The sequence below is a fragment of the Oxyura jamaicensis genome, chromosome 11 (genome assembly GCF_011077185.1).
Source record: "Oxyura jamaicensis isolate SHBP4307 breed ruddy duck chromosome 11, BPBGC_Ojam_1.0, whole genome shotgun sequence".
Lineage (NCBI taxonomy): Eukaryota > Metazoa > Chordata > Aves > Anseriformes > Anatidae > Oxyura > Oxyura jamaicensis.
In genome coordinates, this window is record NC_048903.1 from 3,285,579 (window position 1) to 3,304,200 (window position 18,622).

The 18,622-nt window shown below is 42.5% G+C and overlaps 1 protein-coding gene and 2 long non-coding RNA genes across 5 annotated transcripts in view; 2 read left to right on the forward strand and 1 right to left on the reverse strand.

Annotated features, from left to right (window-relative positions):
• The window catches only part of LPCAT2 (lysophosphatidylcholine acyltransferase 2), a 30,018-nt gene extending 24,730 nt beyond the window's left edge, over positions 1-5,288 (reverse strand). The window contains exons 1-3 of one of the 3 annotated variants that reach the window (XM_035337124.1): positions 4,981-5,284; positions 3,086-3,262; positions 12-151 (exon numbers count right to left, since the gene is read on the reverse strand). Coding sequence is in view for 2 of the 3 variants with exons in the window: in XM_035337122.1 (XP_035193013.1) it covers positions 12-151; positions 4,981-5,124 (284 nt within the window). In the remaining variant the exon portion in view is untranslated. Of the gene's footprint in view, positions 1-11; positions 152-2,208; positions 2,410-3,085; positions 3,263-4,980 lie in introns of those variants that run through there. The other 2 variants (XM_035337122.1, XM_035337123.1) reach the window with 2 other exon arrangements.
• The window catches only part of LOC118172922, a 256,732-nt gene that overhangs the window by 157,951 nt on the left and 80,159 nt on the right, over positions 1-18,622 (forward strand). Inside the window, exon 3 of the long non-coding RNA XR_004753897.1 lies at positions 8,353-8,543. This is a non-coding gene — a long non-coding RNA (uncharacterized LOC118172922). The remainder of the gene's footprint in view (positions 1-8,352; positions 8,544-18,622) is intronic.
• LOC118172927 lies at positions 13,957-14,928 on the forward strand. Its single transcript, XR_004753903.1, has 2 exons — positions 13,957-14,086; positions 14,383-14,928. It is a non-coding gene; the product is annotated as an uncharacterized LOC118172927 (long non-coding RNA).

Below are 18,622 nucleotides of genomic sequence, written 5' to 3' on the forward strand. Positions count from 1 at the left end.
TCACACTTTACCTTCTCCATCCTTTTAATGGCACAGATCCTCCTCCATGGTGACGGTAAGTTGCAATTGATGCAACCAGCCATGACAGCAATAAAATGAATGTAATAAATATGATACGGAGAGGTAGCAAAATAATCCCCAGAAGAACGGTCTGAAAAAAGAGGGGAAAATCTCAAGAAATACCATCAACAGGAATTACCAATATCTATGCAGTTACGTTTTATGGACAGTGAAATATTCATATTACTGCCATATGATTTAATGTATGAAAGCACTAATGATTCCTGTTTTCATATGGGGAAGTCAGTCATTCTTAGTGTTTCAGAAAATATTTTTGGGTTCCCAGTTCAGTTAGAATTAGAACATCTGATTGTTTGTGTTTTTGGCTCGGATACTGTTAGACAGAGAGGGTAAACAGAGTTTGCCTGCCTTAGTTTATACTTCGGCTTGTTCTGCAGCATATAACAAGGTCAGACTCATCTGACCAGCTGAAGGCTCCACTCTGGAGCCTTCTGTCACCAGCTGCCATCTGTCTACAAGCCAAGCGGGATTGCTAAAATGATCACAATGTACTTTTGCTCCTTTTGAAATGACAGATCTTGTGCTGAGTCACACTACTGCTGCAAGTGATCCTCAGTACGACTGCCTGGAGTAGTGCAGAGGCCACGTAACGTCATCGCCCCTAGTTAGGACTTAGGCTTTTTTTTTTTTTTGGTAAAATTATACTTGTGGTTTAAGGCATGCGTTTGGACTTCCCAGTGCTGTTGTAGCAGCTCAAGGCTGATGGCCTTTGGAAGTCATCTGCTCACCGCTTGCAGTACACATACAGCAAGGCCCTTCAGATTTCGGGGACTAATTTCTTGCCTCCTGTCTGTGTGAAGCATCCTGGCTATTAACTCTGTGCTGGAATCTCCTTGAATACTTCAGAATGAATTGAAAAATCTTAGTTCCCTTTTCTCCCTGCACTCAGGAAGCTGTTATTAGCTCGCTTTAATTCGAAGCAAAGAAACTCTAGAGAGAGTTCTGCTACGGTCAGACAACCACACTGGGTAGCAAAGCCGGTCTGAAACAGCCCCAAGCTGACATTGCTCCTCACCGCTTCCTCAGTTCTTCATACACACTTGTAAGGGGATTGGGGGGGGGGAAGGAGAAACCGAACATAACACTGCTTGCAAATAATCCTCAATGATTACCCCCAGCCCCTACTAAAGAATATTCACCTTGCATTTTTCCATGCACAGCTCCAGGAAGGAGGTGCATTGGCACAAGGTTGTTAGCAGTCTGTGGTGCAACAACAGCCCTACGTGCATTGAGCAAGCCCAGGCTGGGAGGCAGAAGAGCTGCGATACCTTGCGGAAGTCACAGCGCAGCATTCCCGGCAGGCTGCAAGCAGCTCGACGCCTTCTGGCACCCGGCCAGCTCGGGGCATGCTGAGCATCAGTTCTGCATGTGTACACACACAGCAGTGCACACCCAAGCAGAATTATTATAGTGAATAATTGTTTTTATTTGAGCTGTGCTTGTAAAAGTCCCTCAGAACTTAGTATAGGGCTGCATTGGTGGTCACAGATTGACAGCTCCCCCAGTTCAGAAGCACGGCAGAAGTTAGTCAAGGAGAAGTGTGGTAGTTTTAGCTTACACATTTTGATAAGCATTTAGCTTGTAATTCTGTAAGAACATCTATTGTTCTGCAGACCTTCTAGTAATATATAACACACCTTTGAATTTAGGTAAAAAGCCTGCATGATTTTCATCTTATCTTTTGGAGAGGTATCAGCCTATGTAAATCTACAAAAAGAATTTGATTCATTAAGTTTTATACCAATTCTAATCAAATAAATAGTTGTACGAGGAGAGAGCTGCTAAGTTCCCATTTTGGAATTTAAATCTGAATGGTCCGTAGTCACAAACTGCCAGCAAGTCAAGTAGATTTTGATGTGAAGGCACACACAAGTTTCTCTGTGTCATGCCAGATCAGATAATGAGTTTGGACTAGCCAAGTTGTGAGCTTTATTATTTTAAAAGGAAGTCTACAACTGCACAACAGCACTCCTCTCGCAAACTCAGCCTTTCTAGATATCTTTTCAGCAATGACTACTTACTGTACAGGAATCGCAAGGCTTTGAGTAATAAATAAGTTTTCCAAATTTGTTTGTACTTAAATACTTGAACAGTGATTATTAAGCAATACAGAGGATTTTAAATTACCTCTCTCATTTCCAAAGGAACAAATGATTATAGGACATTCAGAGTATACGTATCTTTATATTAATCCAATTAATCCAAGTATTATTAATCCAATTCCTAGATTCAGTAGCTTGGTTCTAATTTTCCTTTCATTGACACAGTCCTCCCACGGGCTGCCCAACTCCTTCATTCTTCCTTTGTAATATCTTCCTACTGCCCTCTTGCCAATTTTCAGGGGAGGCTCTGGCTTTAGTCTCTAAACCTGTGATAGTGACAGGGATTAACAGGAATTTTGGGCATTCAGGACTCTCTACTGTGTTACAAAAGGTACGGTAACAACATACCAAACTTGACAGTGGATATGCAGTGTAAATTAGGATAAGTAGAGGCAGCAGGTGTTGCAGCTTATGTTCTCTAAGCACTGCCACATAACATGTTTCCAGGGCAGACATACATTCAGGTATCATTTGATCCTTCTTGAAGTATACAATGTTTTTTACATAGAAGTTATATCTAAGTAGTTACTGAAATGTAACAGTAACTTCAGGGTCAGTAAAAAAATCACTACTCTGGATACACAGAAATGGATTCAGTAGCTGGGTGTAAGAGATTTGGCCCTGGGGATTTATTGCTCTTTTGGTACAGGTCACAGCGAATCTGAAAAATTCAGGTAGCAAGTTAAACCAACCAAGACTCCCTGCTTGCCTCCCAGAATCAGATCCCTATTTTTTCCACTATGTATGTCCTCTTGTAACGTGATCTTGAGTCCCAGTTCAACATTTCAGCTGCATTCAATAATGTGGAAGGGGCAGCATAAGCATAAATCAGCATGTTTTCACTTAAAATACCTTTTTACTTTATTTAAAAAAAAAAAAAAAAAGTAAATGTATGCACTGACCTACAATGAAAAAATAAAGGATGCAGTAGCAAAAGCAAAACAATTCCTCCCTCAAAACTTTAATAAATTCATTAATCTATTTTAGGCAGATGCACAGGTGGTACTGATGTGCTGATGCAAGCTATTGGCTTTCTAGGTCACTGTGTAATGAGGCAGAGTTGATTCCTGCTCCATCAGCTGCAGAGTAGGGTAAGAAAAGGACAAAAAAGAGAAAGGTCAAGGTAGGTTAGAAAAGAAGAAGTTCTGGAGAAAAACGTACAGAAGACAGGTTTAAAGTTCAGTAGGATCAGATCTACTCATTTCAATATGCAGTAACTACAAAGATAAAACTATCCTGAGTCATCCAAAGAACTTTTCCCCAGATTAGGAATCACCTGGGTACTTTCTGTTTAAGTTGTGTACAACAACTGTGTAACCTTTCACTACTGCAGTCAAGTAGTGATGACTGCAATTTTGCTTCAAAGCTCACTAGTGCTGGGTTCTGTCCCAGCTGGGTTGCTTCACCTTCCAGGTACATTGTGGAGTTACGTATAGAGGGTATCTTGCTTTAAAACATACCATGTTTTTCATCCCTTCCTCCTGAAGGAAAAAGGGTATATTTATTACAGATAAAAGGGTAATTTAAGCTTAAAATTGCAAGCCTTTAAAAATAGTTTATGCATCCTCTACAAAGAGCAGCCAGCAGAGAGAACTGTCCATTTCTGGAACCTCATTAAGAAACTGCTACCTGTACCTCGGGGTTCATGCCTACGGCTTCTGATTCAGGTGCACTTGAGCTGTGCTGCAGGCTGCTGGTAAAACACAGGGGTTAAGAAGATTGGAAACTGTTTCCACCTTTCTCAAATTTCCTCTAACTAGCTACCTTCAGGGTAAACACCATTTATAATTTGAGGGAGAGCTATATGGAACATAAAATTTAGCTGCATGTCAGCCTTAGGTATGTGTAACAACCAGCAGAAAATGCTGAAAGTTTGCCTATGCGCTGCTATGCTCCTTGTCCTCACCGAGATGCCAGTTCACGGCTGGTTCATCTCCTCAGTTTTTAAAGTGGAGACGTTTTGAAATCAATGCCCAGAAATACTGTTTGCTTTCTGAGTTGTGCAAGTATCCTCAGCGTGGTCCGGCACTGTAGTGGGACTGCAGGAGCCTGGTTCAATTCACCCAGCGACAGCAGCAGTAACGCAGGGAGGTGGGGATACCCATTTTTTGGGGAATATGCAACTAAGAAGGGGGGACTCCTTCCTCCCCCAAAGTAGGCTTAAAATCAGCTTAGAGCGAGATACGTGTCTGAAATGGGATTATTGTAAAAAGAGCACGTTATTTGCTATTTCAGCGCATCATTTCAGAGAGCAGCTGTCAGCGTCTTCCCACGAGCACCAGAGGCGTCTGGCACCACGGACAGCATCTCACTTTTGCGGGTGGGGATGCGGGAATTCTGTTTCCTCCAGAAGCGACGTGTTATTTGTAGGGACAGCACAACCCTTGCCAAAAGCTTGCTGCACACCTCGCATCAGGAGCTCAAACCTGGCGTCGACGGGCCGGTGCGCTGAGCCCACAGCCCCAGGCCCTGCTAACCTGGAAGCTTTCCCCCTTTCCAGGGGACAACGGCGGCTGCCCTACAGCCCCGGGGGGCAGCCCCGGCCGTCCGGGAGCCCTTCCCTCTTTCCCTCCCTTCCCTCCTTCCCTCAGGCGGTCGCTGGTCTTCTCCCCCCCGGCTCCGGGAGCCGCCGCAGGGCCGCGCAGCCCCGCCGCGAAATGGCGGCCCGCGGGGCGCAGCCCGGGGCAGGGGCAGCCGCCCCCCTCCGGGAAGCCCTTCCCCGGCCCGGCAGGGCACGGCAGGGTACGGAAGGGCAGGGCAGGGCAGCTCTCCCGGCACGCCGCACCGCCGGCCTTACCCGCAGCTTGGCCCCGGCGCTCAGGCGGCCCGGGTGGACGAAGGGGTTGGGGACGACGGGCGAGCAGAAGGAGTGCTGCCTGGGCAGCGGCAGCACCCGCGGCGCCATGCTCCGGCCGCCACCACCGGGCGGCTGATTGCGCATGAGCTGCCGGCGGGGGGGCCGCGATGTCCCCGTCCCTGTCCCTGTGCCAGCCCCTGCCCCCGTCCCAGCCCTTGGCCCGGCCCCGCCCGGCCCGGCCCCAACACGAGGAAGGAGCCCTCAGGGGCAGCAAGATGGAGCCGCCGGACCCGCCTCAGCCGCCCGTCCCCTGAGGTGGCAGCAGGAAGGCGCCGGGCTCCCCCCTGCCGCCGCCACAGCCGCCCCCAGCCCGCTGTCCTCCTACCCCTGCCCAGCCCCGGGTGCTGAGGGGTGGGTGGTGTGCCTCGTTGGCAAGCACCACGTCTGTTATCTGAGAGATAAGCGAGGCAAATGCGCTCGGGGTGTACAACAGGAGGCTTTTTTTTTTTTTTTTTTTTTTTTTTTTCCCTCGCGTGGAGGGTGCGTTTCCCCGCTGTGGAAAGCGGCCAGGAGCTGAGGTCACGAGGAGGTGAGGTGTGGAGGCTCACCGAGGCCTTTCTGTTAGGCAGAGCCTCCGCTGGCACAGCCACCTTGCAGAGACACACCATGAGCAGCATCCATGGACATGGCCATGAGTGGGAGGCTGTGCTCAGGCCGTGCTCCTGAGGCAGGGGTGGCTGAGGCGGAGGTGCTGCCCACCAACCTGCCCACCGCTCACATTACTTCATGTTCATGTGGCTGCTTCTTTTTTCAGCACTGAAGGTGTTGAGGAGGCTTGCCTGTGGGTTCTCCCGCTGGATCTGCTGTGACTGTGACGGTGAGCCCCCAGAGCGCTGCTCTCAGGGACGGGTGGCTCCTGGCCTCCAGACCGTGGCCTTGGTTCAGACACTTTGCTGTTGCACTCCCTCCTGCCTCACATCTGTTCTTCACACAAAAACACGGATACTTCCTCACACAACCTTAGTCTGTCACTGGACTGTTTGTATTTCCTTTAAAAATTGTTATAGAAACCTCACAGTTCAGTTTCCAGTTTGGCATGACTTCCTCAAAGTTAGTAATTATTAATTATTATAAAATTATTTTTCAGTTGTGGCTTGATCTGCAGGTGCTTAAGGAATAATCAAAATAATGTATTTGGGTTAACTGAAGCCTGCGTATGGTGGAAGCTTGACGAATGTAGGATTTCCCTTGGCGGGCTTCCAGTGTCACCCTGTGACTGCCCGTCCTTGGAATCAGCACTGGCCTCTGAAAAACCAGAGTCTGAACCAGTGCAGCACAATCATCATGGGAAGTAAGCCTAGAGGGAAACCCCAGAGCAGAAAGATTAGTTCTGCCTCCATCATTCTTGACAGATGATTCGCTGATTTGTTCCAGCACTTCTCTGGTTATCTTATGAAACATTTTTTCTATATCTGAGCAGAGTCTCTTTGCAATTTATATTCACTTGGTGGGTATGAAAACTGTTTTCTTTCCTCTTTGCAGCTACTTTTTGCACTCTTGTATAGTGCTTTTGTGATTTACTCAAGCCTTCACTAGGCTCAACAATTCATTGCTTTCAGGTTTTCTCTCCCAGGTCATCGTTTCTAGGTATCTGATTATACTTAATACCTTTCTCTGGTTTTTCTCCAATAGGTCCACACCTGTCTTGAAGTACCCAAACTGGAAATGCTACTCACTAGGAGGACTGACCAGTGCTACTGATTGGGCAGGAAGGGTTGATTTCTGTCTAACATGTTTATACATCCCTGCTTTTATCTCAGTAGCCTGGCCTTGTGACTCACGCTGTAAGTCATGATAACTCTTAGATCCACTTCTGAATAATTACTTGTCATTTACAACACAAAGTTCTAAGAATAAAACAGTGCATTTGTCCTTATTAAATGGTTGTAACAATCTTACCTCTAGAAACAGGAAATAATAAAGCATCTAGTTTTACAGACATGATGCTTTTATTATGTAAAATAATCTGTTTCTGGTAACTTGTACATTTGTTAAAAAACAGTGATACTGATTATAAATATTTACTTATCTAAGGCTGGTTAGCCATAACATCATGAAAACGCTTAAGCAAGCACCAAGATACAAATAGTGCAAGAAAAATGTGTTAATGTTCAGAATGTGAGAAGGTGTGATCCTTTGCCTAAACTGACATTGGTCTCTCTTTTGAATAATAAATCCATTTTGGTCTGTGAGTCTGTGGTGGAATGAACTCACAGACTCCGTGTTCCACTAACACAAAATACCACCAAGGTATTATGATGCTGATCTCTGGAATCGTTTCGATATCTTTATTTTACCAGAATGTGTATCTGGCAATGTGGGAGTAATAACATTAGCTTGTTACTAATTATTTTTGTAGGTTGAACACACACTTTTACTTTTGCAGGTCAGTAGGAAAGCATGTGATTTCCCTAAAGAGCTTTACCCAATATTGTCTTGATTCTACTTAGAAACTGTAAAAATGGTGGCTCCAGAGCAGGTGTAGCTTCTGTATTCAATCCAGGTGAATCATATAAGTGACAGAGGACAACCCAGTAAACACTTCCACAGTGTAGACAGGGACTCTTCTTTCATATAAACTGTCACAGTTTTTAAAAAGTTTATGGAACTTTATTGTTTTTGGTATAAATTATATATACAGCTTAAATTGGACTGTGATCATTCTCTCATCAGAGCTGCCTTTGGAACAGCTTATTTTCCGTGGCATTTGTAAAAACATACTCCAACATATCTTCTTATCATAATGATTTTAATAAAACTACAGTAATTTATACGTATTTTCAGTATTTATCAGTTCTGTAAAGTGTGGGGTAGACTAAATCATCCATTGCAGGATAAGGAAATCTTGTGAACTAAATCTTCCACTAGCAATTCCAAATCTGAACCAGAAGATAAATGAAGTTGCCCTTTTTAGCATTTCCATCTTTAATTCTTCAGTTAGGCCTGTTGTCTTAACTTTATAAAATACACTCACAAAGGTGTTCTTTGATACAGAAACTGAAAACCTCCTTCGTGTTTGAATTGCTCCGTTTGCTTTTGAACAAAATGCCCCCTCTTGTGGCCATGGTCGTGTAATATTTCTGCACAGAAAAATCAGCCCAATATCAGTAAACTGCTCGTGAGGAAAAAAACACGACCCTTCCTCAAGAACAAGTGACAAAATTTCTTCATGCAAAGTAGCATCCTGATTATTGGCTTACTTTCTGTGATATAAAATGTGAACTTCTTGTGCAAAATGGGTATGAGAACAGAAAAAGATTCCTAGTGTGTTTTCATTGTCAATTAAATTCTCCTTTCTTTCTTTTTTTCCAGGCCATGGTCCCCTAACACAAGTTAAGTCACCACTCACCTCCTGGAGGAATGCTGACTAATTCCTTCCAAGAGAAAATCTGGTTGCAGCTGATGACATGTTTTCTTCAGGGACCAGTGAAGCCAAATAGTGTAATGTAAGTCACATCACCTTAGTTTTTCTCCACGTGGCACAGTCTTCCAGTGTTATCTGGGTAAGCCATATACCCTTAAAGCATATGGGATGACCCTGCCTCAGTCATGCAACACAAAACCTCAGTAACATGCTATGTTAATAGTACTGCGGCAGGCTGCCACAAAAAAAAAAGAAAAAAAGAAAAAAAAGAAAAAACAAACAAACAAAAAACATTTTTGATAATTGTATATCAGAATCAGAAGAGCATTGCATGAGGCTCCAAGCAGACTCAGGCTTACTGTTAAGCACTGTGGACATACTTGTCTCCCTGATGATGTCTACAGGGGTAAACATGGCCTGTTGTGCAGTCTGTATCTGCTGCAATAGTAGACAGCATACTTACTGTGAGAGAGGAATCAGAAACACCCTCTACAGTTTCAAGTTCTATACTGATAAACGACAAATTATGTGGCAGACTTAGGGGAAAAAAAAATCTGATTATAGAAGGTAAGTGAAACAAACATTACTGAACAGTCACTATTACTAATATCTACTTAACACTCAATAAAAAATGCCATCCAAGGGAACATTCAGTGGGCTGGATAATGTACGGTGTAATTTGTTAGGGCTCCATCAATCAGTTTCAGTCTGCTGAGGATGTAGATCTGCACGTCCCTCAGTAGAATTTACTGTTTCATTCCTACTTCAAACAAGGGAAGCAGTTTTGGCCTGTTCCTTTCACAGTGCACAGGCAGTTGTGGACCAGAGGATGTGCTGACAGGCATACAGAGTCCATCCAAGCAGACACACACGTGTGCGTTCATATGCATGCATGTATACACAACCCCTCCCTGCTCCCACTTTGTTTTTCTCTTTTCAAGTCAGTTGCAGAGATGCACATATCTTGGAGTTTTCATTTAATGTTAAATAAAACTGAACCACCTCTAAAGCTAAGGATTCTCCTGGATAACTAGATGTTTCTTTTAACAGGAATTCCTTTCTCCGCCACTTTCCCTTTTTCAGTAAACACTGAACTTTCTGTCCTAGTATTATCTCTCTTGGTGCCCATAGAGTTCACACAATGTTTGCCTTTAAGTCTGTAAATGAGACATTACATTTGAGAGTTATTTCTAGATGTTTTTGTCAGAGGGGAGTTGCCATCCCCAGTCTGTTAAGTATGGAAGTCCAACCCATTCTCTGGTATAGGTAAAATAGTCAAGAATGTGTCCTGGCATGCTACACTAGAGAGAGAAACCTCTAAGAGTGCCCTGAATCTGCTTCTGCTGAACTCCTTCCTCTTTGCATTGCTAACTGACAGAAGGCAGGTAAAAGCAGAGGCAAGAACCTAGCCACTTCAGTTTGCAAGTCATACCTGATAATGACCTCCACAAAGGCAGACGCTTGAGTAAATGCTTAACTTGCATGTTGTTGGTTCCGGTGGAGTAAGTAGGACTTGTGTTAGATTTTAGGTCCTAGACAGGCAGATAGATTGCTGAGCTAGCTCAGTTAACAAGTTAGGAAAACATACATTAGAACTGGGCTTTGCTGATGCCAGCTGAAAATAAAGGTAGTATTTATCTCAGGGAATCTACTGGGGCTGTCCCCTTGGAGAATCCTCCTGTAAATACTCCTCACCTGTGGTGGCTGCAAAACTGGACAACTTGACAAGAATTTCTCTTCTGTTTCTCTGGGTAGGGAAAACTATAGACTGACGAAGGGGGATCTCCAACTCCCAGTGCTCTCAAGCTGGCACCTTCCCTGATTATTGAATTCACTTGAAAACAAAAGAAAAAAGTAGATTTACAAGAAAAAGAGAGACTCCAGTGAATTGCGTGAGAATGAGATATAAAATTAATGTGTTTTTTTTTTTTTCCCTTTGAACTGAACCCAGGAGCCTCAGTAAAGTTTACCCTATTTAAAGCATTAATTAGGGAGCTGACTGTACATAAAGATAAAACAACTCTTAAAGAAGTCTCCAGGGACTCAAAAAAAAAACTAGTTTTGTCTACATGAAGCAAAAGAATTTTAATTAGAAGCAACTGAATTGAAGTGAACTGATATGAGCAACAAAAAGAGAATTTATCCCACAATGTATTCAGGGAGCGTAATTGAATGTTCATTAGCTAAGAGTTATATACTGACTGTTAATGAGCAGAAATGAATATGTATTATTTCTTATTAAGCTGGAAATATATAGAACTAATTGCATTTAAATATAGTAGCTATAAAGCTGTGTTTATTAAGTTTCACAACTAAGAACAGGAAAGACATAGGTGAATTTGTATTCCTTACTGCAGTATCACTTTAAATATTTATTATGCTAAGTGTTATTAATACATAGCTTTTTGTGGAAATGGTTATTATGTTGTGCTAGTAGGACTTGTAGATGCCTTCATTTGGATAGGATTTATGCTTTGTTTATTGTAAATTAGGGAAGGCAGTAGAACCAAGACACATGCTCCCGGATTACTGTAAGACAGTGTAATTTTTGCTTCTCATAATGAGAGTCCTCTGTTATTCATGATCAAATGGCACTTGGCTTATTGGTATTACAGTCTGCTAATAATCTCAGGAGAGAGTTTTGGTAAGATTTCTTTGTTGAAGAACTCCAGGAGAAAGCTATCTGGCTAGTTGGTGTGGTGATAGAAAAGAAGAATTAATTTGTATTAATACAGTCGATGTGTTGTGTGTGCACCCAGGAAGGGCCTGTGCGTGCCAAGACGTACCTATACCTCTCTCTGGGGACTTCAGTAGGGACTGCAACAAAGGTGGGCTCAGACCCATGATCATTTATTGTCACTGAAAGGCCACCTCTTCTCCAGCATGGCAAAATAGATGCTTTTTTTCATCATCCTGTTTGCTTTGACATTGAAGGATATTTTGCGGCTGTAGTCAGGAAAGGTTAACTCACCTTTGAGCAAGCTGTGCCTTTTGAGATCAGTGCTGTAGGCAGTGATTTTGGGGAATTTAGATTGCTATCTCCCTACTTTAATTGAAAAAATACCTGGTTTGGTCTGATTTCAGTTTGTTTTTTAATTTTGTAATCTATCCTTTTCTGATAAAGTTCTTTTGGTTACTAAAGGTCGACCCCCTGGTTTACCATTATATCTGTACAGCTAATAAACATAAATTTGCACTGCTAAAAGTAGCAGACCAGTGAGTCTACCTTTAGCAATCCAAATTTATGTTTATTACTTTTATAGATATATTTTTAACCACAGGATTCATTAGTAGTAACAACTGTGCATGTTCATTTTTCTGAGAGATTGCAACCTTTTTCCTATTCACAAGAGGGCGATAAATCCCTAGTCATCTTTACTCAGCCTCTATAAAGCAATCAAGTGAGCAGTAGGCTACTGCAAAATGTCACAAAAAGCAGCTTAGTGTTAGATAACTGATACATAGAGAGACTTGTATAAAATACAAGTTTCTTTTGTTTTGTGGGAAGTTTAAGCTAGGCTCTGTTCATTTCATGCCACCATAGATCCTATTGTCAGTAGAAACTGGATGTGGAAAGGTTATTGAGAGGATTCCCCTACTGCAAATGTTTTCTTCGTGGTATACTTACAAGCATTACATTCAGATTAATGTCAAGTGCCTCAAATAATGTGATTTTCAGACTCAATCAAAGTACCTCTTCTGTTAAAACTCCCCACAAAATGCAATATTACTTCATCTAAATGCAAAGACCACAACTTGAAGTCTGTATGTGTTGATAATGTCAGTATGGGGAGCTGCCATTAGCACTGTGATTTCTCTATTTGTGTAAACAATTTTATGAGCACTTTATTATCCTTTTAAATATGTATATTTATTCACTTGCACATCCATTGCCTCTCTGCAGTAATTTCTGTTTTATGTTGTATGGTAGAATAGCTTCTGGAGTTTTATGTAGAATAGGGAAAAAGGAAAGAAATAAAGAACAGGTTTAATATACTAAATTACTGTATGTCTCTGTTGATGTTACCTGAGTTCCTTCCAGCTCCTTTATTTGGAGGGGCTGGATTCCTTCCAGCTCTCAAGTTCCAATGACACAGCCCATGCAATTTTTAAGCTGTCGGTATTAGAGCAAATTCTTAATTATTTATGATATAGTATGGCCTCTGAAGAATATTCTCAGTCTGTGTTTTAATATGAAAAATAAATAAATGTCCCAAGTCTCTAGCAACACTGAGGCATTTGCTTGAGGTGTTAGTACAGTGCCCAGCTGAGTTTCAGTGTCTCAAATGATGTGACTTACAATATATCCTTTAAATAAGGAGACAAATCCAAGACCCTTGAGGCTCTTTCTACAGTCCAGATGGAGTTCTGGGGCTGTCTCAAATGGCTGAAACAAAACCACCTTTATATTGTCTTTCAACAACTTTGAGCAGCCTTTGGTTGCAGGAATCCAGAGGCTTGTCTGGCCCCTTGCCCAGCGTCTCATTACCTCAGGCCCATGGTAGGAAGGAGCTGTGAGCAAGCAGGGCTATCCTCAGCTCATTTCTTTTGTATTGTTCTGCCCAGAGGAACTTTCCCAGCTGACCATCGCCCATCCTCACCTCTGGTTTCTGCAGGGTAAAGGAAGATCCATCCTCAAGCATAGCACCCTGTCTGTGCTGCTGGCTACTGAAATGCAAGCACCAACGTGACTGGGCAGTGAGCAGAGCTTGGAAGAGAAGAGAGAGGAATTTTAGGGTGGAAACCCCAATCTCACTCACTCTGGTTAAATTAAATTAGTGTCGTCCATTCCTTTCTTAATCACCAGACAAGGTCTATGACCTCTTCACTCACTGTGTTTTCTCAACTCCAAAGCCAAAGGGGTTTTGATGGGTGTCTTGTCACAGTCAGGAGTTCCTGGGTTTGGAACTCCAAACATGAGCTCTTTCACAGAGGTTCTCTCAGTACAGTCAGGCATTTTGGCTATTTCAGTTAAGACCAAAATAAGATACCAAAACCACGTGATTGTATTTCTTAATATGATTCTTACCACAACTGCGTGCCCTCCAGAGCTCCATCCATACGTCAGAAAGATACCCAAGTCATATTTGTGTCATATTTAAAGTTCTAAGCACACCACAATAGTAGATCAAGTATGCAGATGCGCCAGCTCTTTTTATATATCAAGAGCAGCTGAGATAGAAAAAACAAGAACAAGCATTTCCAACCAACTCACTGTCTGCAACTCAGCTTGAGGCATCTAGGCAAGTGAGATACTAAAACTATGATTAAGGGGGAATGGAAGACACGCAATACATATTTTTTATCTAGCAGCTCTAGGAAGATGTCCTCCAGCTTTAGGCAGTTTTGTTGAAGTCTGGGGGCTTCTTACAGTGGGCCAGATGAAAAAAAATGACAACTTTTTGCTGGATACCTTTTAAAGTGCTAATACTGAGGCTATCATGATGCCATCAGTAAGACAGGTATTGCAAGATTACAAGGGCAGCAGTAAGATTCAGGTGGGTGAGCTCAAATAACGGTAACGTAATCTGCCCTGAAGCACACCCTGACTTCTCAAGTGCTGCAAATGTGGTGCTGATGGCGATAAAGCTGGGTAATTTAAAGCAAGGTCAGGTGCTGGTGCTGTTTGGCAGCTGGGATCCCAGGAGCTCTGAGGACTACAGCAGTGTCTTTTCTACCCAGGTACTCATAGATTAGGCTGATACGATGTAGGGATCAGGATAGAATTTTGCTATGAGGTACATAACAGAGAGGTGCCGTTAACATTGGGGTACAGGTTAAAAGTTTTTGGATTTAATTATTGTTTTTATTTTTTTCTGAGGGAAACAGCATGAAGGTTGGAAATAATGACAGTCTTACAAGAAAGCAGGAATGAAGAGTAAGGAAAAGGCTTGGTAGAAAACTTGGTGTTTTGCAGGGACCTGTTGCTAGTCAGGCATTAACAAATCTTGGGCTTTTTTCGTTGTTGTTGCCTGTAGCCAAAGTTGGTGGCCTGCTAAAAGGCAGAGGAAGCTCTGGGGAAGAGCGTGCATGTGACAGGGAAATTTCTGCTACTGGCTGCAGGTGCTTTGTATTGGAGCTTCTCATCTCAAAAAATTTAGCCTGGAAATGTGCTTTAGGACTAGAAATACTGCCTAAACTCTCTCCAGATGGCTTGGAAGAGCTTTGGGGTGCTGAGGCAGGTTCAACAGACTGGGATTGTGTCTTGAACAGTTTATCAACCTCTTTTTCTCCAGTAGAATCAGAGCACAAACGTGGATGTTAACAAAGGAATATAGAGCTGTAGCTCACTTGTCATAAAGAGAAATGGTGATGAGTTACGGAGACCTGTGAGCTTCTTCCCAGCAGTGGAGGAGCATGGAGCTCCACGGGCTGGGTGCTGGAATTTCACCAGTGCTTCCCTGGGTAAATGACAGCAACTCTGGGCTGCTTTTCCAGTCTGTAGTATGGTGTGGCTGTCTTGCAGAAGGGATTGAAAGGCATAATCAATTGTAAAATGCACTGCAATAAAAAGTGTTACCTCAGTGCCAAGCGGTTTTACCTACTGCTGCACACCCAAAGGCTGCCGGTACCTAAAGGGGAAGGAGGGGAGGGGCTCTTTGACAGGGGCTGCAGTGACAGGACAAGGAGTAGCGATTTTAATCTCAAATAGGGTAGATTTAGATCACATATTGGGAAGAAATTGTTTACTCTGAGGGTGGCGAGGCACTGGCACAGGCTGTCCAGAGAAGCTGTGGATGCCCCATCCCTGGCAGCGCTCAGGGCCAGGCTGGATGGGGCTTTGGGCAACCTGGTGTGGTGGGAGGTGTCCCTGCCCATGGCAGGAGGCTGGAACTGAGTGATCTTTAATGTCCCTTCCAACCCAAACCATTCTGTGGTTCTGTTCTTTAGTTCTGAGGTGGAGACACGTTTCTTAATGCCTGTGACTTGTACAGAAACAATCTGAAATCATAAGGCATTGGGTTGGTGGTGGAACCTTGTCCTCAGTGAGGTCAGTGGCAGTTCTGTCACTGCTTTCAGTTTGAAGAGGATCATGCCATTTTGTCAGGAAGCTTTAGGGAAATAAATGAGTTTCCAAAACGAGGGATCTGGGACTTCTGCAAGGCTAAATTATGCAGTGCCAGTCCTCACCCCGGTAGTCCAATGGTGTAGTACAGATTGATATGTCAGTTAATTACTTAGGAATTTATTACCTCAAAATTTTAAGGAAACTGCTAGCTTAGTGCTACCTACAGGAGGGAAAAAAAGCGAACGCTTGAACAGCCTAGAGATTTTGGCAGCAAGTGAACATAAAGTTAATGGGACAAAGGATGTGCCATTAAAATGTATCATATGATCCATGAAAGAAGTTACAAATACTGTGCACCACTGATTGAAAAATGATGGTAGATGGGGAGAAGCCCAACAGAAAGAAAGGGGGAGCATGGGGGGGAAACAACTTGTGGAGATTTATCCCAATGTAAGTGTAGTTTAATATGTATTGATATTTGGGAGATGTTTCTGACAGTTATTAAGTCAAGCAAGAAGCATGGCTTTTGCTCTGAAGAATTTTGGAGTATGTAGATCTGCTAACAATTTATATATCAAAGCAGTCACCAAATGGGCTGGAGAGGCAGAGCAACAAATCACTTCCAGAAGCTGCCATTATCATGATTTAAAAGTAATGTTAATCTCAGTGTTGCTACAAAAGTGAATATTAATGTACATTTTTAAAATAAAATCTGATTTTGATTTCAGTGTGGGGCTGAACTCCTTGGAATTGGTCTTGCAAAGCTGTGCTCTGGGTCATCTGGATTCTTTTGACATATAAATGACAAAAATCTTGCAAGTTTTTCTAAACTCTGCATACTTCCTCCTTAAATCAGGGTGCAGTGCTCATCTGACCATTGAAGACCTGTATAATAAGTAGAACTAGGCAGGTGACTTTCTTAATAAAAATGAGAGTATCTCTCATTTCTGATGTTTTTAAAAGGATTTGTGCTTCCAGACGGCTTTATGCCTTTGCATTCATTTCTGATTTTGGAAAAGGAAGATCTTTTAATAATGTTTAGCATGGACCTCCCCCACCCCTGCAATTCGTGCTGCTCTGGTGGAAGTGGTGTTCCTCTGCAAAAGCTCATAACGTGCTATATGAAATGTCAAGAATGATAAAGCAAAACAAAGAACCTCTCAAGGAAAATGTGCTGCCATGAATATCTGAAATCTACTGAACCTCTGCCTTATTATATTGAAATTTCAGTAAACACTTTTCTTAAGAGCTTATGTTTCAGTAGGCAGGGAAATGTGTTTTCTATGTAAATAGCACTGTTTGCCTTTTCTTTAAAAAATGTATTCTCACCACAGTGGTAAATCCTACAAGCAGACTAAAACACAGTTGAGGCCATGAGATATGGAATAAAATCTCCGAAACCTCTCTGTGCTTGTAGGATTGTCATTCGTGGCCATAGAGCAAAAATGCCATAGAGAATTGATCTTCGCGATGTTTTTACGTACCTTCAAGCTTTGAAAATGAGAGAAGGGAGGAAGCCAAAGCCTTCAAAAGGGCACTAATAAGCTCATTTTGCCTCCTCCTTGTTTTATGTCTTACTCCAGATTTTATTACTTCACTCTTAGCAGATCTGGTACGGCTCAAGATTTATTTCTGAGTGCTTATCACGCCTTAGTAGAAGGCATTTAGGTTTTTCCATCAGAATGCTTTCTATTCACCTTCTCCTTGATAGCATTTTTATCCACTTACTGTACGTGAAGTATCACTTAGAACGCTGCTCAGAGGTTGGCAAGGGTAAGTGTAACCATTAGTGCATTCGAGTTGGATGCCGGAGGTGTTAATGCTTTGCTGCCAGCTGTGTTTCAGTGCTAGCTATCTCTGGTGTCAAAGGACTTCCTTTCTTAAATGCAAGGCCAGCATTGTCCTTGTCTGAAATCTCCCTTGGTAACTAATGAACTTTTGCAGTCACTGCTTTTAGTTTCCCCAGAAATCGGGCTTACAGCCTTGGAACTTTGAAAATATATCTGCAACTGTTTGACAAATGTTTGCAAATATGCCTGGTTTTCCTTGGTAGCCATTTCAACATGCTTCACTTAGGTTTCTTGAGGGTGAGTTTAGGAACCAAGTCAAGTAAAAAGAACAGTATAACAAAGCCAATTTGTGACTCCATTCTTTGCAGAAATATCACTCAAATAACATTTTCAGAAGGAAGGGCATAGCCTCCACTTCGGTTTTATTCTGTTTATGCTTTTGTATTACCCTCCTCTGCATAGTTTCTTAGAGCTTTGGTGGAGTTTTTCAGGTAAGACAACCATTACCTGTCATGCAGAGCCCTCTTTTTCCCCTCCTTAATTCTTCCCAGAGAGAACACTGTAAGGGAGTAGGATGATAATAAAAATAGTATTGCTACCTGTATTATATTCAGTGCTGTGTGGATTGTTTAGTTATGCAGACTTAAAGAAAAAAGCCTGGGGTTGTCATGTTCTTAAATCTCCTGGTGTTTTTTTCTGTGAGGTTGGATTGATTCCCAAGCTGGTTTAGGAAACCTGTTTCACTGGGGCTAGAACCAGCAGTGGCACTGCTTAACTTTGAAAGTAAAGTCACTTGTTTTTCACAGGCCTAAGTTTTACAAACACACTTTAAATAAAATTTCACACTGTTTTACACAGACCTAAGGCATCTCCCTTGGAGATAATCATAGAAGAAAGTAGCTCAACGAAGGAGGGCAGGAAGCATTGGAGAAATCTTACATTATTCTTGAGATTTTGGCTTTCTGTTTTCTATCTCAAACTAAATGTTCTGTCTTTGTGTATATGCATTGAATTGTATGTCAAAACCTCTAAAAATGCTCGCATAGTCTGGAATGAGGAGGTTCTCCTGAGCATAAGGAGGTTCCTCTGCCATAGCATGGCTGAGCACAGAGCTGCTGGCCAAGTTTAAATGCCATTGTGGGAAGAATAATCCCATTTAAGAAACTTTCAGTTGAAGAATCAGGGATTTTAGCATGCAGTCATACAACAGCATTCTAGCTTGTTGTGCTTCTTTTTTTTAAATGCGAAGAATTGCTGATGTCCTGTGACACAGTGATCTTACCGAATGCCACTGAGCATATCCATGGTGCAGCATGGGCGGAAGTCTTACTGATGCGATGAAGAAGCTAACTGCTATTCTGGGCTGTGCTGTTGCATGCTGGATTGATCGTCATCCATGTAGGAATGTGTTGTCTGATA